This window comes from Dipodomys spectabilis, unplaced genomic scaffold (assembly GCF_019054845.1).
Source record: "Dipodomys spectabilis isolate Male_0828 unplaced genomic scaffold, ASM1905484v1 ptg000061l, whole genome shotgun sequence".
NCBI lineage: Eukaryota > Metazoa > Chordata > Mammalia > Rodentia > Heteromyidae > Dipodomys > Dipodomys spectabilis.
This window is the reverse complement of record NW_024870738.1, coordinates 2,120,476-2,144,976: the sequence shown is the minus strand read 5'-3', so window position 1 is coordinate 2,144,976 and position 24,501 is coordinate 2,120,476. Positions and strand designations below refer to the sequence as shown.

The following is a 24,501-nucleotide window of genomic DNA, read 5'->3' as shown; positions in this document are numbered from 1 at the left end:
TCTTTAAAATATGAGGAAGAATACGAATTTATCTAATACTAGCTACCATTTATTAATTTTTATTAATATTTCTTCCAAAGCATCCTTTATATATTCACATGTATAAATTAATGTTGGATGTAAATGTACCCATTTTATATGGTTCTTTGAAAATTATAGATTTTTAAAAGGTAAATAATTAAATGATTCTTGTAATACATGGACACAAAATACAATAAAATATTAAAAACATATTTTCAAGAATGTGTCTTGGTTGGATCAGTGAAAACATATTTTTTAAAGCTAGGATGTATTTTTCTAGAATGAATATTAATTTTTTCAGTGTCCAAACCTAGAGAAAGTAGGTTTGCCTCCATTGGAGTCTATGATCCAAGAGAATATTTCCATTTAGGCTGAATCACTACACTATCAAAACTACCCCCAATTAATTACATGAAAGGAAAATTATATACTTTTAAAGCAGTGAAAAATATTACTTATGTTAATACTTGTCTCAGAATATTGGATAATAGATTCTACATAATGTCATATTCTATTTTTAAATGCCAATTCTACTGTTATGAATTAATTTCAAAAGTGTCTTTAAGACTTAAGATTTGGGGGAGTTGGGGTGTGGTTCAAGTAGTCGAGAGCTTGGCTAGCAAACTGAAAGTCCTGCCTATACCCCAGCCCACGAAAATCTAAAGATGTAATATTTTCAACAGAAAGATCTATTGTTATTAGTCAAAGAAATAACACAAACACCGATCTGAATCACTAAGTGTCATGATTTAAACCAAAACAACTCTAAACAAAAGGAAAAAATTGATAGAACTGCTACTCTTTTCTCAGCTAATAAAAGGGGTAAACCAAGATGATTGGAGATTAAAAATGCAATTGTCACATTCACTTTGGCAGCACATATACTAAAACTGGAATGACACTGGGAAGATTAGCATCACCCCTGCCCGAGGATGACACACAAATTCAAGAAGTGTTCCACATTTTTCAGTGATACTTACTAGACAACACTATGTTGGAAATGAACTATACAACTTGGGGAGAGGAGGGCTGAGAGGGGGAAACTTAGAAAAAATTGAGGAAGGTGTGACATTGTTCAAAATAAATGTACTCATTACTTGCCTATGTAATTGTAACCCTTCTGTGACAACACTAAGTAGCAGACTCCAAAATATTTACAAATGGTATCAAAACTAGCAGAGCATGCACAGGATATATGCTGAAATAGAAAAAGGGGATACACTTCTGTCATTATTGATCATCTACAGAACTGTTCTCCAAAGTGCATATTCTTACAGATATAGAAATATAAACAAATAAACTGTAATTTTGCCAAGGATTTGGCAGGAACGTAAGCTCAATTGAGGAGTCTGAATGTAGACTCAAGCCTCCATAAAGCCATGCTGCTCACAGCCTTATCTAAATTCAGTAAACTATCTCTACAAAAATTTCACAGAAGGCTTTATTCTTCTCTCCTTTACTGATATAATTCCAATGCAACCTTCTATGGATGTGGTATAGCACATGACTTTAACCTCAGCAGTAAGGAAGCTGAGCCAGATGGATTGCAAGTTCAAAATTGGCCTGGACAATATAGTTGGACCCTGCATCAAAAACATATCAAAAAGAATTCCAATACAAACTCATATTTTTTTCTGTAAAACATCATCCTCCTGATTAATCATAAGGCTATTTCCTTTAACAATAACTTTCATTAGCCCTCACCTTGTCATTCTAATAGCATACTAAATCATTGCTTACTGCTTTGTTTTTCTACAACTGGCTTTAAAATTTGAGTACTTCAGGTCAATTATATTAGGCTTTTCTTTTTGTACCTGTACTTAGGGATTGAACTCAGTATGTGGTACTGCAGCTCAGTTTTTTCATTCATGGCTGGTGTTCTACTACTTGAGCAAGGCCTACAATCTGGTATTTTGCTGGTTAATTGGAGATGCAGCCTCACTGACTTTTCTACCCATGCTAGCTATGCATTTTAATTCTCTGATCTCAGCTTCCTGAATAGCTAGGAATAAAGCATGAGCCACCAATGTCTAGCTAATTACATCCATCTTTATATACATACATATGAAGATTTATCTATTTAAAATTTTTATGAACAATTATTTCAGAGGCAATATTACATTCCAGTGCTCAATAGAAACAGTGAAGATGTATCCTTTTTTCATATTGTAGCTTAAATAATACTCTTTGGGTTTTGTAGTTCTTGATTTTGTTTTGTGGTGCTGAAGATTGAACACAAGGCTTCATGGAAATTAGGCAAACATTCTAACACTTAGCTACACTCTTTGCCAGTTAGTAATAGTTTTCTAAATTAAGAGAGGAAGTTATTTTGGGGCTCTTTGTCAAATTTCTAAGCCTTAACTATACAATGTATTTCTGTATTTTAAAGAGCTAGGAAGATTAATAGTATTTCATAAGATGGCAATAGATTTAGTATTCAATAAAATACACAATTAAGAAAATCAAACTAAATTGTTTAAATAAGTGACAGATTTGCTAGCACTCCTCCAAGTATCCCACATTTCACAAAATGTAGGGCTGTCTATGAGGAATTGCCAATAAATGGATAACCAAAAGCAGCAACATGGAAAGTTCCCCAGTTCTCCAACTATTCATTTTCATTAGCTCCAGTCAACAGTTCAAAAATCTCTTCAAGGACTGAGAAGGTGGCTCAGTGGTAAAGCACTTGCCTTGCATGCATGAGGCCCTGGGTTCGATTCCTCAGCACCACATAAGCAGGAAAAAAAGCTGGAAGTGGTGCTGTGGCTCAAGTGGTAGAGTGCTAGCCTTGAGCTGAAGAGCTGAAGGGCAGCACCCAGGCCCAGAGTTCAGGCCCCACTACTGGACCCCAGAAAAAAAGAATCTCTACAAGGAAGCCCGCCATCACCCCACCTAGATGGAAGTCACGGGAAACTTGACCTTCCTGAATTTGGTGGAAGGGATAGAAGTGAATTTGCTAGAAGAAAAGGAACTATCTTCTCAAACAGACTAAATCAGATCTGAAATGTAAGCCCACTTGTACATCTCCATGCATCTTACTCTCATCATTAAAGATGTCACTCATTCACTTAGGCCTTTACCCATCCACCTAGGCCTTCACCGATCCATTATCCATCCACACATTCATCATCAGTATATTCACCAGATGCCCATTGGGATTATAACTGACATTCTGTGGATGTCTTTGAAACAAGGTTTAACTTATCTCTATTACAAACCAAACCCTCAAAGGAATTTTGATTATTATTTTTCTAGGCTTTGCATGTACCTAGGAAGGGGTACAGGATGGAGCCAAGAAAATTTTCAAAGTTAAATTTACCTCCTTTCCCCACTATGCTATACCTGAAGACTACTAGTAATTGTACACATTTAGCACTTGCATGTATATGAGTATTTTAAGTAAACATGTATATATTTAATTCATATTTAAGTCAGAAACAGACTTCAAAGGAAGTTAGCACACTAGCGAAAGGTCAGTGAAACTGTATAAATTATAAAAAGATAAATGCATGCTCTTTGGCTAAGACTCTGCTACACATGATTTATTGGATAAGGCTCCCTTCTATTTCAATAATTAGCATTAGGAAATCAATATTCTTGTGACAGGAACAAAGCATAAAATTTCCTCCTCTTCTATCCTAGTGATAGTAAACAAGAAAAAGCACCCTTCCTTTCAGTTCCCTTCTGTTTCTATGTATGTGTATGTTTGTGTTTGTGTCTGTGTCTATGTCTGTGTCTGTGTGTCTGTGTCTGTGTCTGTGTCTGTGTCTGTGTCTGTGTCTGTGTGTGACTGTGTCTGTGTCTCTGTGTGCTGGTACCTGGGTGAACTCAGGGCCTGGGAATTATCCCTTAAAGTTTTTTCAAACTCAAGACTGGTGTTCTAAAGGAGGATACTCTTAGGAGAGGAACATAACGATACAATACCTATGTGCATCTGGTCATATAAAATAATATTTATTGAAATGAACTACAGGAAATGGAAGTAAGAAGTTTTTTCTTTGTTGTTTCTTGTTTTGTTTACTTCTCTGTTTGTCTTGTTTGTTCATTTATCTGTCTTTGGGAGGATAAGAGGAGGCACAAAAAAGGTGGGACAAAGGATGAACAAATGCAGCAGTGGTACTCACTGGACACTATGTGGAAAATGAACTATACAACTTGTGGATAGGGACAGGATGGAAAACCTGGAAGAGAGTGAGGAAGGGGATGACATTGTCCAAAGAGAAATATACTCTTTACCTGACCTATGTCACCATAACCCGTCTGTATATCACCTTTGTAATAACAATAAAGAAGGGGGAAAAGTGGTGTTCTACCACTATCTACTTCTAGATTTTTGCTAGTTAATTGGAGATGAGTCTCATAGACTTATCTGTACAGGCTGGTTTCAAAGCAAGATCCTCAGATCTTAGCCACCTGGGTAGTTAGGATTACAGGCATGAGTCACCAGAGTCTAGCTTAAGGGGTTAGTTTTGTTATGGTCTATAGGAAGTGATGCAAGTAAGATGATAGAAGAATTAGACTATGCTACCAATAGATAACATGTATTCAAGAGTGTGGTGACAGGAAGAGAAAAGAGTGAGAAATACAAGCATTTACTGAAGAAAACATATTGGGAAGGAAACAGAATTGGGAGAAATATTTCTGATGATTTGTAATGCCCCCAACATCTGTGCGCCTTAGTAGTCCCCAAGGCCTTCAGCAAGGACCTCTCATGGATTTGCATATAAGCATCTGCTCTATCACTGAGCTATCTCTCCATTGTGCAAGGCTTCTTGGTGTGTTTACTTGCTTGAATGCATCCTCAAGTGAGCTTTAAGGCAAGAGCCTAGACAGATACTAGTGATACGTACTAAGGGACTGCAGAATGAAATAAAAAAAGCATTTAGAAAAGCCATTTATGCTCTAATTTTAGTGATGAACTATGTTTTCTTTTTTAAAAAAATCCAAATTGAATCAAGGAGATGGATGCATGACTAAAATATCAAATAATAGCATCCTAATTTCTTTTTTTTTAAGTTTTGCATATTAACTTAATTAACTATTACACTATTGGTGAAGTCCTCCTGTTGATGTCATTTCATTCAAACAGGCAGCAAATGCAGAAAATGAAGAAGTGTCATTAAAACTTGCAACTGTAATCTTATGATGAATCATGAACAGGTAAAAAAAAAGGATCAAAAAAGATGATATAAAAAAGTAGGTCAGCATCAGCTTCATGTATCACAAAACAGATGGAACAATGGATGTAGAAAAATGCACTATACTCCTAGGTCATCTCATTATCAATCCTCATGTCTTCTGAGTGCAGGCGTGTGTTTGTTTTAATCAGTTCTCCTGTGTTTGTTTCTCTTCTCCTCTGAATGTCTGCTCTTCTTATATCCCTGGAGGTGACTCCTAAGAACACTTAGAACTATGAGTTCTTTCCTAAGCTCCAGGCTCAGAAATTCCATTGATCGTGCTTCGCCCAGCCAGATGGATGGTGCTGACACTGTGCAATCAGCTTTGTTGTACAGGGCCTCTTTGTGAATGGCGAAATCAAAGCACACAGCTTGATATATCAGCCCAAGGTCACTCAGCAGCCAGTGACAGACAAGGTCACACCTTGAGCCCTAAATTCCTCTCTCCCAATCCTGTCCGTGTCTCATTGATCTGCCTCATGTCACACTGCTATTTCATCTTACCATGCCTGTCAACTGTCTTTCATGTGGAGACTAACAGTAACCTCGTGGACCTTTCCTCCTCCAGGCACTCATCCCTCCTTTCTTTTCTTTCCCTTTCCTTCCCTTCATCCCTTCTTCCCTTCCTTTCCTCTTCCTCTTCCCATTCCTCTTTCCTTTTCCCTTTCCTTGTCATGAGACCATCCTATCCTTCCGAGTCCTAAGCGCAGACAACATCACTCCACTTCCAAATAAATAAAAGCAGTTAAAATCATAGTTTCTGCAACCAGGCTTTCTTAATTCAAATCCCAGCTCTGCCTTCTACTATTTGGTAATTGGACAAGAAAAGTCTTTCTATGTACTTGGCTTCCCAGCTTATGAGAAAGAATGCCTATAATGACACATAGCCTCACTATGATGAAAAACATGAGGCCATACCTGTTAAGTGGGCACATGGTGAATCCTATATAGAAGTTTGCTTGCTCAGTTTGGCCTCTGTGGTCCTCTACAAGCTGACTCTCATCTACCTTTTAACAATAATTCCTTCATTCACAACAAATTCCTACCAGACTGACCTGGCACCATTCCACTCCACTTCTCTTCTTTCTGTGCTCTGCCTCAGTTATTTTTTCAAGTATTTGCTGAGCTTGGGTGCTCTTTCAAATCCCCACTTCCAGAGTCATTCATAACCAATTCTCCATGAGACATTGAACATCCATGGCTGATCTCTTTGAAGACACTGGTTCTGGGTCATGAAGTCTAGACCTGAATTTTCTACACTTTCACCAATAGTCATAACTATGAGAAAGGCATTTGACTTTTCCATGCATGAACTTCTTAATTGAGGTTAATATTGCATCCTATTTATAGGGTCTTGATTACCAAACAGGGCTGTGGGAGTGGGGGAACTGCTTGGCACAGAGATCATAAATATCAGCAATTGCTTATAGAAATATATCTGTGTGTTTTCATATATGTGTTTTGGTGTGTGTATGTGCCAGTCTTGAGGCTGGAATCCAGGGCCTGGGTGCTGTCCCTGAGTTTTATTTTGCTCATGGCTAAACTTGACCACTTGAGCCACAACTCCAATGCTAGTTTTTGGTAGTTAATTGGAGTTAAGCATCATAGACTTTCCTGCACAGGCTGGCTTTGAACTGCAAGCCTCAGATCTCAGCCTCCTGAATAGCTAAAATTACCATTGGTAGCGACCAGTTCCTGGCTCATGCCTCCTTTTATATTATGATAACATGGAAGACAAATACTAATTCATTCCTTCTAAATTATCTTGTTTCAGATCTACCTTAAAGTGAACACTACACAAAAAAGTTTGTTGTATAACTGTCATCCTTCTTACCTTAGCACTTGGAGCATAGTTAATGTTCACAGCCATTAAAAGTGAATTAATAGTGAACATTCACAGATATAGAGTATCACATTATATTGATATAGGAAGTTTGCCAAAATTCAGAGGCAAAAATCAGTTTGGGGGTTATGAGTTTCTTTCTTCCTTTTATTGTTTCCATTTCCAGGAGTTCATTTTGATAGATTATTATTTATATGATAAGAGGCACATAGGTATGGTGCTTTGTATTCCTCCCCTAAGAATTTTCTCTTTGGCTTCACTGTGTGTACAGGCCTAGAATTTCGTATAATTAATCAATTTCTTTCTTTCTACATAGTCTTTTCCCCACTAAAGGATGAAAGCAGAAAAAAAATAAAAACCATGTATGCGCTTCCAGTTCTGATTAATTCTGAAGATCCTGGGCCTTTCATGAGTAATTAAAATGTTAGAAAAGTGACATGTTAAAAAGGTTCGCTGAATCAAGTACTGCTCACTTGCTTTATTGGGAGACACAGAAGAACAGTCATAACAATAGTTAAGCAGTGAAAATCCAAAGTGGTCAAAAATTAAGAGCTCAAGATTTATAGTCAAAGAGAGTTCAAATCTTGTATCTGTCACTTACCAGCTGTGTGACCTCATGCCACTGAACTGCTCTGTGCCTCTGCTTCCTGAACTTTAAGTAGGGACACTAATGCCTGTCTCATAAAACAGCAGAGTGCCTGAAAAATAACAAATGCTCAGTAAATGGTGTATGTTAATGACCAAAAACAATAGCAATAATAATAATAATTACAATAACAACAACAACAACAACAACATGGGAAAACAAATTTGACCTTTCCGTTAGTGTCAGTGATCAAAATACAAAAATGCCCATACTGGATCAGTTCTGATTCGGATGGACTGTAACTTAGCCAGAAGAAAAAAAGATGTTCACATTATATTTCCCTTTTATGTATCATTACTTCTGGATTCATATTTTAGCTTAATTTCTTAAAGTGATGCAATTCAGTGGTATCATTTTATGCCTTTGAAGACAAAAGAAATTCTTTGGAAGGTAAGGTTTCCTGAACGATAGGTCTAGCCATAGAATCGAAGGCTGGAAGAACTTAAAATAGCAGCATCTCAACCTGGTTATTTTACAGATATTTTAAAAATGTAACTTGAAATCAGAGACAGAAATCCTCAAAAAACTAAACTAAGCTGAGATATGGAGGACTAGAATTGATGAATAAGTTGAAGTTTGTAGTTTCCTGAGGTAAAAAGGAAGTAAAGAGAGTCGAATCCTCAAGCCACCATGTTCCCACAAGAAGTACAACTCAATCCAGCACCATGACTACACATGCCTTGAGTGCAGTCATGGACAAGCAAAGAACTGAGCATTGACCCCATTCAAACAGTCACTTAGGTAAGTCCCTGAAATTGGGGAGCAACTAACACTGGCCAGGAAGGAATGGAGCCCATTGACAGTCAATGTGGATGTCAAACCCAGAACTCCAAGATGCACAAAACAATGACCCACAAATTATGTACCAAGAAACTATGAAATATAAGCATTTATGTGAAGAGAAATTATATAGACCTTTCCCTGCTAAGGGAAGAGATACTAAGTGACTTGAAACAAATGCAGCTTCTCCGTGTGTTTCTTAGCTAAAACGTCAAGTTTTTCCAGAGATCCTCCAGAATGACATGGGTCTTTGAAAACTTAGTTGGTTTATAAAATACCAAAAGGCTCACTTTATCTTCTTTTCCAAACAAATACTAGTTTCCTCCCAAATGTTAACCATCATGCACTTGCTCCCAGAACTTCTCCTCATTCTGAGTTAAATATATAAAGACAAAATTCGCTTTATGTCTTTATTATTTGATGATGTCTACAGACTATTTTCCTCACAACTAAATTTCATCTCATGTAACTAGGTGAGTCTGAAAAATACTAAGTATTGAACTCTTTTATTCATATTCACTGGGAAAATGGCATTTATAGAATAGCTAACAATTTTTATGGTTTACTCAACACTGTGTCATCGTTGAAAGCAGTACTTGGCAATCTAAGACCTAGGTCCCCATGTACCTCTAATGGCAAGCCTGATACAAACAGCATAAGAGGGACCATAAAACTGCAGTCTCACTGTTCACCAATGGTTCCTGCCTGTAATCCCAGCTACTCAGGAGGCTATGATTTTAGGATTGCAGTTTGGAGCCAGCCCAGGCAGAATGTTTGTGGGACTATTATTATTATTGTTGTTATTATTATTATTAACAGAATAAGAGGAAAGTGACTCTGTGGCTCAAGAGTTCAAGCCCCAGGACTGGCAAAATGAAACAAAACAACAAAAAACCCTGCAGTCTATGACAAAGAATTGTAAGGGAAATTGGAATTAACTCTTAGAATGGATGCAGGGAGGATTCCATTTGCCATTGACGGGTTTGATTGCTGTCCAAATTTGTTAAGCAATCTCAATAAACTTTTTACCATTGACACTGATAGGTAAGACTACGTTTGACATCTTACTTCCTATGTTCCCAGGAATGATAAGAGAATGAAGCATAATTTTTTTGGTCAGTTTTGGGGCTTGAATTCAGTGCCTGGGCACTGTCCTTGAGCCTCTTTGTGCTCAAGGCTAGCATTCTACCACTTGAGCCACAGTGCCACTTCCTGTTTTTGAGTGGTTAATTGGAAATAAGAATCTCACAGGGCCTTTTTTGCATGGGCTGGTTTCAAACTGCAGTCCTGAGATCTCAGCTTTCTGAATAGCTAGGATTACAGGCGCGACCCACCTGTGCCTGGTTCAGAAATCCTTGAATTTGAGTATTGTAGACCTACACACAAATACCAATTTTATATGAGTAAGCCAGGAAGTACTGAGTATGTCATCAAGGAAGGTAAAGATATATAAAACAAAACAGCAGTGTTGTTAAATTTCAAGTCATTAAGATTAGGACAAAGAAAGAGAAAAACAAAACCAAATTTCATTCACACAATCTATTTGTTCATACACACATAGACTTCTGCTATCTTTAACTGATGATATCAGTCTTGACCTATTATGAGGAAACTGACTTAGAGCATAAAAACCATGATTGTAGTTGTACAAAGTAATCTTTTGTCTGGCCTGAAATCTTATTTTTTAAAAAAGAGAAGTGATCTCTCTAGAATCTGGATGAAGTGGAATGCCTAGACAATAATGAATATCTAACCTTCACTACCATTGATTCTTTTGCTTCTTCTTCCTGGATCCTTAGATTTTATTGAAAATCTCTACTCCCACACTCTTCCTTTTCTGTTGTCCTTTACTCTCAATGCTTTTTGATTCAAGTCAACTGCTTTTTGGTACCCTAGGCCTTTTCGATATATGCTTTGTTCTTAGACTGAAATTGCATTCCTGGCAAACCCCTATTTGTTCATAAGATCCTAAAGGGAGCATGAAGCCACTAGGCTCTGGAGTGGCATGGCCCATGACTGAAATCCTAACTCTGTCCCTAATCATTTGCCTGGTGTGAGCTGCTTCACCTCTGGAAGCATCTGCTTCCTTCGTAAAAGAAAAACCAATAGAAACATCACAATAATGATGCCACCTGATTGTTATTGTACACTATAAATACTATATCAATTGCCTAGCCAAATATCCTCTGGGTACAATATGCCACAGCTGTGCCTTTACTACTGATGGCTTGACTTTGATAGAATAGATTTTCTAAAACATTTCATAACGATGGCTAATACATATCAATTTGAATGTTCATTGATGTTTTGAGACAGGGTCTCCCTATGTAGGCCAAGCAGGTCTCAAACTCATGAATCTTGGGCCTCAGCCTCCCAAGTGTTAACATTACAGGTATGTACCAACATACTTCACCTGCCAATTTGTATTCTTTGAAATCATGTCTGTAAAGCTTTTTCCATAAGGAAGGTAAGACATAACCTGCATCAGATATCAGCAAAGAAAGGTACCATATAACAAACTATTTTAATCAGTTTTCCATTTCTATTCTGCAAGACAATAGTTCACCTCTTTACCTAATCTGAGTTAAATACATAAACCACTATTTCAAAGCAGCTGCCTAAAAATGAAGCTCATAGGCATTCTGGGTTATGAGGCAAACCATCCAGGAAAAATTAGCCCTTGATAGATTCCTTGTCTTGTATGATATAGACAGTCCACAATATGTACTTTATTACCTCAAAACCATGTCTAAAACAAATTTTATGAACTAGACACATAAAATACTAACCAACATACTTTGGGAATGTATACATTGCTTATAATTCTTCACTGTATTTTTCCTAATCAAGTTACATGGTGATTTCTCTCTGGATCCTCAATAAACAACTCTACATTGCCCAATATTTCTGAACAATGGCAGTAATGATAATTTTTCATTTTATTTTGCAATTAAAAAGATATTGAGCTAATAAATAAACATAAGAGAAAAATCTCATAATGAATAATTGCCTACAAACCATCACCTTTAATTTTTAGCATTCATCATGAGGGAAAGCATGTCTACTGCATGGATTTAATGATAATTTGGAGTTATTTGTGTTTTAATTGCTCTAATTGCTTCCTTGTTGGTCAAAGTGTCTCCAGATTTTTACCACATCAGTCTGTTCTGCACAATGTGACCCCTAACAACACTACTTTCTCTGTTACTTGCTTTCCCCATTTTCTTTTCAGAGACCAGTCCTACTCAAGCTCTACCAGCATACTCCCCATCAAACTGCCATTCAGGCCTGCTCCTCCGCCAGATTATTTATCCTCTTGGTGTATTCTCCTCTATTTTCCCCTCAAAATTTTGGAGCTATCTCACACACACACACACACACACACACACACACACACACACACAGCTCACATGTTTAAACTCTCTTTGTATCCATGCGGCAGAAGAGAAAAGTTTGTCTATATAGTTGGATCTATTCCCTATACCAGCTGTATGATCTTTCAGGCTCCACAAGGGATGAATTTGTTTATCTAAATCAATAACATTATTAGTTCTCAAAAGTCCATCATTGATATGATAACGAAAGATCCTTTGATTTTTCTTCCAAAATAACTCTGCCCATGCCAGATATTATGGTTGCCTCCAGTACCTGTGATATGGACTGTTGCGACTCAACACAAGAATCAGTTGTGTGCCAGCAAGACTCATGAGAGGAGTCTAGGACAGTGAAGATTGCCTTTAGCTTTTAGAATCCTAAGCTTCAATATTCCTTGAGAAGATCCTAAAGACAAGTAAGTCTCCAAGCCTAGGGCCACGAAATCGAGCTTCTGCAAGGCATTTGCTAGAGCTGACATTCAGATATTCAAAAACAATGATGCTAACTACTAGTTAGAAAGAACTTCAAAAACTGTAATTATTATTCTGAGCAATGTATTGGACACACCACTGGCTATTTCAAAAGGAGCTTAAACAAGATATGAAGAAAGTGAGTCCTTGATTTGAATGGCATTGAGTTGTGCCATCATCTTGGTCTCTGTCTTGACTGTCCACTTTATGACAAAAGAAAAAAATCTTTAAGTTGATGAAAATTGTTTTCCTAAAACTAGATTATTCAAAAGTAAATAGAGGTTATACATTTTGTATCCCAATCCAGTAAAAATCAGTCACTGAAAATACAGACATAAGCAAGTCTACTGGTTCCTTTGAAAAAAATGAAGTCAATGCCTTTGTGCAAATTATCTTTCAAGTGAGCTGACTAAGAAAAAAAAACAAGTTGCTAAAGTTGACCGCAGTGGAATTTAACTAGAACCTAATACGTGTGTGAGAGAGAAAGAGAGACAGAGATAAACCCAGACACAGAAGTAGAGACCAAGACAGATGGAGTCTTTAGGGAAAGAAATAGAGAGTCAGACAAGAAAATTTTGAGGCTGGGAAGGTGGCTCAGTGGTAGAGCGCTTGCCTTGCATGCTTGAGGCCCTGGGTTCGATTCCTTAGCACCACATAAGCAAAACGAAAAGAAAGTTTTGAGAGAAAGAAATAAATAGATATTGTGATTTTCAATCCTCGGTCTCGGGCTATGCAACACAAAGGCTAAGAACAAATGGAGAGAAATGTGCTGGAGAAGGGAAACCAATATTTTCATCTTTCCGGTAGAAACTGAGAAGAAGGGAGCATATAAACTCTGGATCCAAATACAGTGCTTTCCATTTTAAAATGTAGAACTTACTCCTTCAGTTATAAGTGAAGCACATATAGAACACAGTGACTTTCAGAAAGTTTCTGAAACTTAATTGTACAATGCAATAGCAGTGCTCCTGGCATTATTGAAAATGACAGCAGAAATATGTTAGAAGATGCATTTTTGAAAGGAAATAACTAGTTGTATGAGATGTCCTAGAGATGTCTTGTGTCTCTCCAAACAGCCTGTGAGCTCCTTGGGAACAGGTGCTACATCCAATTTATTCTTACAGTACAGCTGGCATCTAACAGGTGTACAACAGGTTTGTTGAATTAAACTGAAAGAATTAGAATTCTCGGGTAATAACCACAATGGCCAGAACAGTCTTCTGGCTGCCTACCTTTGTGTCTGTTCGCTTTTATACCAATGAACAGAGTTCTGCAAATACCATGTCTATTTATACAGAGGAGCAGCGAGAGGCTAAATAACTGAGAGGACACAGAAACTTGATTCATCTCCCAAGAATGTATACCGTTATATAAAGTACACATTTGGAATGAACTTGCATAACATATTGCCCTTGGACTTGATTTGGCATTGCCCACATTAGGGAGCACAGCATCACCACTGAGGCAGGCTGTTGATGGGAGATGATTTCCAGCACCAAATAGATGGTCTAGCCCTGGCATGAATCTGAGAGAGCAAGAAATAGAAGGCTGAAAGAAATCCTATTTGCATGCAAATTCAATAACTAGGTTGACAGGAGTTACTTCATATGTTTAAAGTATTTTCATGCAAACTTATTCTCTCCCTGCAATAAGAAAATATGATCCAAAGTGAAGTTACAGCTTACTGTCAAACTTACCTTCCAGGGAAAGACAGATGGTAATGACAGCACAAAGACATAGTCTAATGGACAGTGTAAGTGATGCAAAGGCTCTCCACAGGGCCTTATGAGTGTATGACTCTCTGATGCACACAAAAGCACCTTTCATGGGAAAAATGATGCAATACCACCGGCTTGGCTGTACTTCAAACATCAGCAAAGTCTTTTCTACATTGATCTAATGATCAGGAGAATCCTGATTATCATCTGTACCAGATGAATGTATGGGCTTGAAAGTATATGTCACCGTGGTTTTTGATTCATATTTGGATTTAACCAGAATGACATCACGTTACATACTTGAATGTATTTCTTCAGTTAGGTGCTTGTATGCCTTCCATAGGAATTATTTGAAATGTCTATATAAATTAAACCCCCTCCCCTCCTTGGCCTGGATGACTTGTTAAACTTTATCGAGGATGACAATTATAATTTTTCATCAGTGAAGTTTACTCTGCTCTATATCATAGACCATACAGAGTATTAAATGGTAAACCTAGATTTTTCAGAATAGATGTACTCATATGTAGCCTGGATTTTAATATATTATGCAAGGTATGCAATATAAGGGGTACAATCCAGGTTACACTGTATCTGTGAAGCATCACTTTCTTGTTTAATTTAGAAATATGAAGATTCATTTTCTCAGTCCTGTTATGATGAAAGCTATCTTTTCTGAGGATTATAATTCCAGCTTTATAAATTTAGGACAATTTCAGTTACTTTTCATCTCGTCCACACCTCTGTAACTGTGGCTAAAATAAAAATATGCCTTATAGGCTGCCTTCTTACAGGAAAAAAAAAAAAACTATTTCAAAGGCTAAAATGCTTGCTGTGCCTTAGGTAATGAATCATACATGCTTACAAAATTTCAAGAACATAATTGCCTGTCCATAATAATGGTTGAAAATTAGCCCATTTCTGAAGTTTGTGCATATGGTCCATGAAATGTGTCCCTTTCTCTATGATTCATAGACCTTATTCCAATTTTGAAGCAAACAGATGTTAATCTTTAAATGAAGTAGAAAAATATAATTTTTAGAGAAACTTTTGGTACATTTATTATAGTTAAAAATGGCAAACATTGGTAGTTAAGAAAAACACACTATGGTGTCATGGTCCTCTGGGAAACCACAAATTAGGAGCTGACAAGTTTCAGGTACTTAAAATGTCTAGCAATATTGCCATTCTGTATAAAATAGGGAGCTTAATCGGGATTGTGTTTTCTCTGGCCATATGTTGCTTTCTGACTACAAGGGCACCTTGATTCATTACGCGGTATTTCATGAATGATCTCCTCATGAAAAAAACTAAATCATAGAGAGGTTATTACTAGGTCTTATTTTTTATTTTAAATGTTAAATTATGTTACTAAGCAATTTTAAAACTGTAGTTTTAAAAATCACCAGAAAATATTACTTTTAGGATTCTTAATTAACCTACAAAAACCCAAGATCCTAAGTTTTAATATTTGTTCTAATTCAAATTTGGGTGAAAATAAGTAAATTATAATTGATCTACCTTTTTCTGACAAGAAGATTAATTTGAGTATAAATATTAAAGTGACCTGGAAAACACTATTTTCTAGAAAATTCACATTCATCTATCTATTGTTTACCCAGTGACCATATTAGGTCAACTCACTTACTTCCTGAGATTCATCCAGTCTGATTCTGATACGTTGGATGCTTTGGAAACCAGGAAAATGAAATTGTAAGACAAAACATTTCAGGTATCTCCTCAATAAAACATTATTCTAATTCACCAATATTGGCATCTTTTCCAGGTCATGTTAGGCCTTACCTTTATTTGTAATTTTGCAATAATTCATTTGTAATCAATTGATGATAGTTGATTGTTTGGTTTTTAGTCTTTTTCTTTTGGTGAGATAATGTCTTGTTAAATAGCTCAAACTGGTATTTGTTCTGCCTCATCTTTAAGAGTGCTGAGATTATAGGCGTTCACTATCAAGCCCAGGGTATTGCTGAAGTCTTTATAAAATATATTAATCTATTATGAATGGGATAACTAAGTTAGATGGATTTCACTGTTGTTTTGAATTCAGAATGTTGAATGTGAAAATACTTTTATGTATTTTCAGGCTTTGAAAATGCCTTCTGTTCTCTAGGTCAGATATCGAATTTAAATGAAAACTTTCAGTAAAGTTGTCAATCTTCCCATTTTGAGATGCTTGCTGGTTTTATACTAGGAATGGAGAATATTTGGTATTTGATAACATCATTTACTGTTGTTATTTTCTGAAATGTGACTTGTTGATGATACTCTGTGGGGATTAATCTAAGTATTTCAAAGTACCAGTACCAAGGCTCGAACTTATGACCTCACACTCTCCTTTAGTAAAGGCTTTTTGCTAGCACTCTACCATTTGAGCTACACCTCCACTTCTGGCTTTATACTAGTTAATTGAAAATAAGAGTCTTAGGGATTTGTTTGCCCAGTCTGGCTTTGAAATGTCATCCTTAGATCTCCAACTCCTGAGTAATTAGGATTACAGGCATGAGCCACCAATGCCCAGCTAATCTTACTATCTTTTAGTGCTATGCTATTCTCAAGTACAAAGTAAGTAAGATTACCCTGTATATATGTTATGAAACACTAAAATATTAAAACATTATAATAGATAATAAAACATTATAAAATGAAGAGATCATAAGAGCATTCTGTTGCTCAGCCTTTAATAAGTTATATACTTTCTATCAACCAAGGACTCGGAAGGCTATAGATTGAGGGTCAACACCAGTTGCCCTCTGCTTTATATATAAAGTTTTATTGGAATGTGGACAGGCTCATTAATTTACATAATGTTCTGTCTGTTTTGGTACTATAATCAATGACACAGTTGAGTAGTTGTGATAAAACTGGAAATCTCTGTAAAAACTTAAGTAATTACACACAGTCTTATCTTTTACCAAAACCTTTCACTAGTCCATTTCCTCTCAGAGCTACTTCCATGGGAAAGGGCCTGGTATTTGTGGATGTAGAGCAGAGAAAGAGGGCAAGTACCTATAATGAGAGAGTATACCACTGCTGAAGGATAAAAACCAAAGCATTGGGGCTGGGAAGGTGGCTCAGTGGTAGAGCGCTTGCCTTGCATGCTTGAGGCCCTGGGTTCAATTTCCCAGCACCACATAAGCAAAAAGAAAAAAGCCGGAAGTGGCTCTGTGGCTCAAGTGGTAGAGTGCTAGCCTTGAGCTGAAGAGCTGAGAGACAGCACCTAGACCCAGAGTTCAAGACCCACGATAGGAAAAAAAAAAGAAACCAAGGCATTATGTAGTGACAGAAGAGAGTCAACACTGTTTCAGAGTTGAAATTGTCACTGAAAAAAAAAGACACACTGGCAAATGAAGCTGCCAAGTCCCTCTTTTTTTTTTTCCAAGTCCCTCTTTTGTTAGTATTAGCTAAGAGACATGCAGTAATGAATCATACTGAATCAACTTATTTCCTTAGATTTATCTCAACTTCAAAAATCTAACAGTCCACCAACCACAAGTAAACCCTCCAAACCCACAGACCACCAATTGTTCTCACCACAAAGGAATTCCACCATCAAGATGACTATGAAAATATTATCCTCTGTGATGCCTAGACTTCAAATATCAAAAGTTTCCTCAATGTCTTCTCAATAGCTTTTTGTAAACTTCAAACCTCCTTCCATTTATATGATTGCTACTGGTTTCCTTTCTAGATCATTGCCATTAATATGTACTACGCTTTTGGAATCAGGAACAAAGAAAAAGGTTTTCTAGGATTTTTACCTACTGTATGTAACCTGTGTGACTTAATGATAATAGCCAGGTAATACACTTAACTGGGTTTGAGGACATCAATTGAATTGAAAATGTTCACGGCATAATCATAGGCTAGAACTAATCTACTTGCTTCTGTAATTTCATTTGAGACAACTGAAGCCTAGGTAGCTGAAGTGCAGCAGCTAGGTTCACACAGTTAAAACATGGCCCTGACACCCAATTGAGTGTTTTTCATTTAAATAATTACAATAGCTTTATTGAATATTTACCAATTTCCAGGCAGTTTTTAAAAATATTCTGCATTAAACTCTTCATAACAATCTTCATAGCAATCCTACTAAGACCCCCTCATTTTACACATAAGGAAACTGAAGCTCTCTCTATACAACTGATTTATAACTGGGCTAGAAAAGGCTCTATTTTCATCTCTGAGGATGCTGCTAGATATCTGATTTTTGACCCTTGACCAAGATTAGGGCAGTGAGATTTAAAGTGTATTTTATCTGGGTTAGAAACTTTCCTAGCAACCCCAGGCTAGATTCCATGCTGATGGTAACCAAGTGCCCTGATTGATTGGTTCTGAAACTCAGGCTTGATGATGACCAAAGGAATTTAAGAGTGCTCTATATAATGAGCAACTTGTTCTGAACTCCCCACAGGCCAAGATTCCTCACACACATCTTGTCTCAGGCTGGCCCAGTAAGTTCAAAAGAAAGGGCCCCAAATTGTTCACATCTGTCAGACTCCTAAGGCTTTTTCCTGTTGCTTTCTCTTGAAGTACCAGGTCCTAGACGACTTCTTTTTTTTTTTTTTTAATTGGTCATAGGGCTTGAAATCTGGGCCTGGATGCTGTCCTCCAGAGCTCTACAGCTGAAGGTGAGCATACTTCCACTTGAGCCAAAGCACCACTTCTGGTTTTCTGAATGGTTTATTGGAGACACCGTCTCATGGACTTTCACAGGCTGGCTTTGAACCTCAATCCTCAGATCTCAGCCTCCTGAGTAGCTAGGATGACAGGCATGACCCACCGGCACCAGGCTTAGATCCTAGACTTTTTTTGGGACGGGGGAGGGTCCGGTCCTGGGGTCTGAACTCTGGGCCTGGGCGCTGTCCCTCAGCTCTTCAGCTCAAGGCTAGCGTTCTACCACTTGAGCCACAGCACCACTTCTGGCTTTTTTCTTTTTGCTTATGTGGTGCTGAGGAATCAAACCCAGGGCCTCAGGCATGCAAGGCAAGTGCTCTACCATTGAGCCACCTTACCAGCCCAGATCCTAGACTTTTAAACAATGGCCTCATGTGAGTAAACTATGGTGTCTAACTAGTCTCTTGTAACACCTAAGCTTAGGAAATTAATACTTAGGTTTATGGAGTCCCCTCTTGAAAAAAACATGTAACTTCCAAATGGTTGTCCTAGAGTAGAGGACAGCAGCTTGACTTCATATATCTTGGCTATTGCTTTCAATTGTGAATGATTCTGTGGTCTTATATAAGCACACCAAACGGAGTCATAGTGAGCATTGTGGAAAAGTTTGGCTCTAACACATCTAGCTCAGCCATCCAAAAGTGTACAATTTTTATTCCTCATTTAAAAAGTTAGTATTTACCATAAGACAAGTCATCCCCAAATTCAGTGACTTAATGCAACAACTATGTACAGTTAGTCCTTTTATAGAATGCTGCAACTGGATAGGTGAGCAATGAGGATGGACTCAGCCAAGTAGTACTTCTAGTCCCATTGGGGGCACATTCACATTCCTGAAATCAAATGCTGGGTTGGTTAGGATCTGTGATCTGAGAACAAGCAATTATCCACTATGTCACTATAACAAGTAAACGTCCATCCACTGTGATTGCATTTATGCCCAAAGCAAGACAAAAAACATCACAGTGCAAGGGATGTGGACAAGGCAGACAGAGAGGACTGGTTCAAGGCAAAGATGGAGAATTGCATCAACATTGTAAGCTATGTGTGATACTAATGAACACTATGTACTAGCAGGAAGTTTGGGTTAGATGTAATATTCTTTTTTATCCCTACTTGGAAAATGATGAAATATCCTTCTAGCAACAGTTATTATAGTCAATTGAATAAACTGAAAATTTGCATACCACAAATTCAGGAAATATCCAAATGAAAAATGAGGTTTGATATTTGGAAACTTAATATTCTGATTACTGCATGATAGAAAGTAATATTTTTACCAGAGTAAATCAATTAGGTTTGATCTGATTGGAAAGATAATTGGGGATTATCACTACTCACACAAATGTGAGCAAATGCCAACTCTCTTCCTCACAGAAGATAGTCATAGTACCAGTCCTGGTGAGAAGTATCTACCATAGGAATCAGCTACAGATACCCAATTACTTGATGACGATTGTAAAAATAGATTATTAAATAATAAACGTACAGCAATACAAAAATCCTCATTTCAAAAACAAACCCAAAACTAACTATTACATTCATTTTCCAGCTCCCTGCATGTGTCTTTTGAAGACTTCATGGTAGGGATTTCATTTGAAAATGCCAAAGAAGACAACACATATTCAGCCCTTCTCCCACTCAAGATATTTGAAAATAAAAATAAAATGGAATGAGAACAAATACCCACAGATACACTAAGGAAATGGGAGGGCAGTCCAGAGAAGGTGACATGGAGGGAGAGGCAGAGCTGCTGCAGGCAGGATTGCTGAGGCTCTCACTGTGGGTACCAGGCTTTTCATGTCATGATTCACCTGGAATGTGGGATTATTATGTTTCACTGGAGAAGTGGAGAAAGTGCTCCAAATGTCTTAGGCCTCTAGCTGCTCTGAGACCACCCAGAAAGTCATTGATTTCTCAGCAACCCTGTGATTCAGAGGACCCCAGACAGGGGCAATTTTATCTACCACTGTCCAGCTGGAGAATGCCTGAAGATGCTTTTGACCATCACAACTAAAGGAGGGATAGCCTACTGGCATCAAATAATAAGTATGGGATCCTGCCAAATATCTTAAAAGACACAGGTCTTCCTCCCCCTACAAAACATTACTTGGCCTCAATTCCAAGCAATAACGGGGAGCCCAAGAAACCCTGTTGTGCCCATCCATCGTTTGCCAATGAATTAAAGCATAGACATGTAAACACTTAAATTACTTTCAGAGGGACCTATAATGGGAAGGACTGGTAATCAAACTTGAAGAATAACAGAAAAATGACACTCAAAAATGCCAGGTACAAAATTTGAGTGGTAAAAGTCATGGACTAAAAACAGAAAGGATGTAAGACATATATTTACATATGAAATGAAACACTGCATCTATTCCATCATACACAAGGTACACAGCCAATATTTTCCAGAACAATATTATGAGACTCTTCCTTGTTTGTAAAAAAAAAAATGGAATTAATCTGAGGAGATCTAAAGCAAAATGTGGAGGTTACTGGTGACTCATATTGAAGACTAAAGTGAGATAGTTGACTCCTTACTACTTAATATAAAGCATAGCAGTCAACATGCCCAGTTCACAGAGCTGCCTTGGAGCATAAGAATCTTCCAGACGATCTTATTAAAAATGGAGATTCTGATTCTGTAGGATTGGAGATGCCTGTGGTTCTGAATCTTTAAGAAGCTGCAGGGAATGCTAATGCTCCTAGTGTGTGGACTTCAATAGCAAAAGTCTAAGAGGTTGACAAATTACACTTGTGCTAGATCCAGTTGGAGTCTGTTATGTAAATAAAATTTTATTGGCAAAAAGCCACGCCCACTGTTTACATATTGACTGTGTCTGCTTTCAAACTATAGGGCAGAGTTCAGAAGTATTGACAAAGATCCTAGGTCCTGCAAATACAATAATTCCAAGTGCTACAATTTGAGGATAATAATGCCAAACTTGATTTTAAGGCCTACTTTCTATGAATTTAATTATTACTCAAATAATTCAAGTACTGCAGCTGATTAGTAAGAATGTAAATTAGTCCAGCTACTATAGAAATCAGTATGGCGGTTCCTCAACATTCTGAAAAATAGAACTACTCTATGATTGTTATATAACTACCAAACATATATCCAAAAGAATAGGTCAACATATATTGCATACATATATATAAATATTTATAGCAGGACTACTTACAATAGCCAAAATATGGAATAAGATTAGCTGTCCATTCACTGATGAATGAAGAAAATATGGTACACATATACAATAGAGTATTATTCAGCCAAAAATAAGAATGACATTATGTTATTTGCAGGAAAATAGATTAAACTGGAGATTATCATGCTAAATGAAATAGTCCAGACTCAGAAATTCTAACAGCACATTATCTAGCTGAAGCTAGATCTAAAGAAAAAATGGACATGAATATAAATGGAGGCTATTGGGAAGTAGAAAGAAGGGGATGAGAAGGACATATAATCAAAATACACTGTATGTGTATATAAAAAGGTCATAATAAAACCCATTTAATAAGCAATATAAAATAATTACACCTGGGCATGATTAATTAAACAGCAATCTAAACATTCACACAGTGAGACCAAAGGAGGATATTCTTAGGAAAGGATCACAAAGGCTCAATAGCTATGTGCATAAGTTCATATAAAATGATGCTTATCAAAATGAACTCCAAGAAATGTAAGTAAGAGTTTTTTCCTGTGGACCTTTCTTTTTAATTGTGAAAATACTGTACAGAGGGGTTACAATTACATGGGCAAGATAATGAGTACATTTCTTATGAAGCATTGTTGCCTCCTCCTTTGTTTCCTCTTCCCATCCCTTCCCATCCCCCTGAATCTTTCTTTTTCTTTTCTTTTTTCCTTTTTTCTTTGGTTTATTCCCTTCTGTCACTGTTTTTGGTTTCTGTACCCTTTGTCTTGTATATAAGTTTATCTGATTTGGGAATGGAAAGTGGAAGCACAGAAACAGTGTGACAAAGGGTGAACCAATTCAGCAATGAAACCCACTAGACACTATGTTGGAAATGATCTATACAACTTGGTGGGGGGAGCAGGGGAGCAGGAAGTAAAAACTGGGAACAAATGAGGTAGGAGATGACACTGCTCAAAAAGAAATGTACTCATTTCCTGACTTATGTAACTATAACCCCTCTGTACATCCTCTTTACAATGTGGCTTAGTGGTAGAGTGCTTGCCTAGCATGCAAGAAGCCCTGGGTTCAATTCCTTAGTACCACATAAATAGAAAAAGCAGGAAGTGGTGCTGTGGCTCAAGTGGTAGAGTGCTAGCCTTGAGCAAAACAAGCTCAGGGACAATGCCCAGGCTCTGAGTTCAAGCCCTAGGACTGGTAAAATATAAATAAATTAAATAAATAAATAATAAAAGTAATGAAGTGAATAGGATCACAGTGTAGTATGTTAATTATGGAGCTAACACAATGAAAGCCCCATATTGTTCAATTAATATGACAGCAAAAATGTGAAGCCTCCCACAAACTGTAGTGCCAGATAAAATTATTTGTAAGAGACTACATGGTAAGTTTATTACTTTCATTTTCTTAATTTTCTTTTTTTCCTTCTTCTGTTTTGTTTTCCATGTCAAGATATCTATCAGCTCTCCTTTTGATGTTAAAACTGTCTCTTAATGTAACTGAGTTACTCAGCTTAGCTTTCAAATTCCAAACTTCATAACGATGTAAGCTATCTTCATTATTCCTTCAACATTTTCCAAATGATGCATTACAGATGAGTCCAATATAAAACATTTAAAAAGTATATGAAAGTGTTTCATATGTTATTTTACAACAAAGTATTTTTCAATGATAGGAATAGCAAATTACATTGAGTTCATTTAAAACACTTTCCTCTTCTGGTATATTTTAATTTGTGTTTGGGGTGAGGGAAGCATCCTAAAAATGAAAGCAAACCCATTGGATATTACATTAAAGTGTTTCTATCTTTGACAAACATCAAACAAAATTTCATTTAATCCTCATAGAATTCATTAAATCAGTACAATATTTCTTGTCATGTTAGCATTAAAATATCACAAAATATCAGCTTTTGCTTGATAAAGTTGATTGTATACCCATTAGATTATTAATAAACAAATGTATTAGTAATAGGAAAGAAAAGTTTAGTAATTTGAGTCCATCAATACATGTTTATAAGTATACTCTCATGTCAGTCAAAATATGAATGAAATAGTCTAGAAATTTCTTATTTGTGAGCCTAAAACATTCTGTCATGAAAAAGCTAAAACAAGGAAAATTAGAAAAACTTCCTTGTAGCATATTATTTTCCAGGTGCTTTTCAGTTAATTGGAAGGGTTTATCATTATAATACATTAAAATAATGTTAAAATATCCAAATAGTTATCCTTCAAAACAATCAATAAATAAGAAAATGTGTCAGGTTTTCAAACTCAACAAATGCCTTTTGATGTTAAAAGCCCACACAGGAGGGCAGAAGCTAAGAGTTGAATATAGAATTACACAAAAAACGAATTATCACATGCTAATTTAGTGGTCCTTGGCAGCCTTCAGCGATTTGATTAATTTTAGTCATAATCTGCTAGCAATTAATAGAGGGCATATTCTGGAGTGTATGTGTTGGCTAATGATACATTATGACTAAGTTCAATTTCTTGGGAAAATGTTATGCAACTTCAAATGGGCATCATTATCAGGCTGTCCACATACGAGAAATGGAAACAGAGTTTTAGCAGGGCCATTTTGGGGAGGGAAAGAAATACCCAGCTCTA

General features: G+C 36.8%; 1 protein-coding gene and 1 non-coding gene across 2 annotated transcripts in view; one reads left to right on the top strand and one right to left on the bottom strand.

Moving 5' to 3' along the window:
* Frmpd4 (FERM and PDZ domain containing 4) overlaps positions 1-7,746 on the bottom strand; it is a 312,460-nt gene extending 304,714 nt beyond the window's left edge. The window contains exon 1 of the mRNA XM_042680514.1: positions 7,643-7,746. Within this exon, the coding sequence (XP_042536448.1) occupies positions 7,643-7,659 (17 nt within the window). The 5' untranslated portion in view covers positions 7,660-7,746. The remainder of the gene's footprint in view (positions 1-7,642) is intronic.
* LOC122108570 lies at positions 886-988 on the top strand. Its single transcript, XR_006147597.1, has one exon. It is a non-coding gene; the product is annotated as a U6 spliceosomal RNA (small nuclear RNA).
* Positions 7,747-24,501: the final 16,755 nt, after the last annotated feature.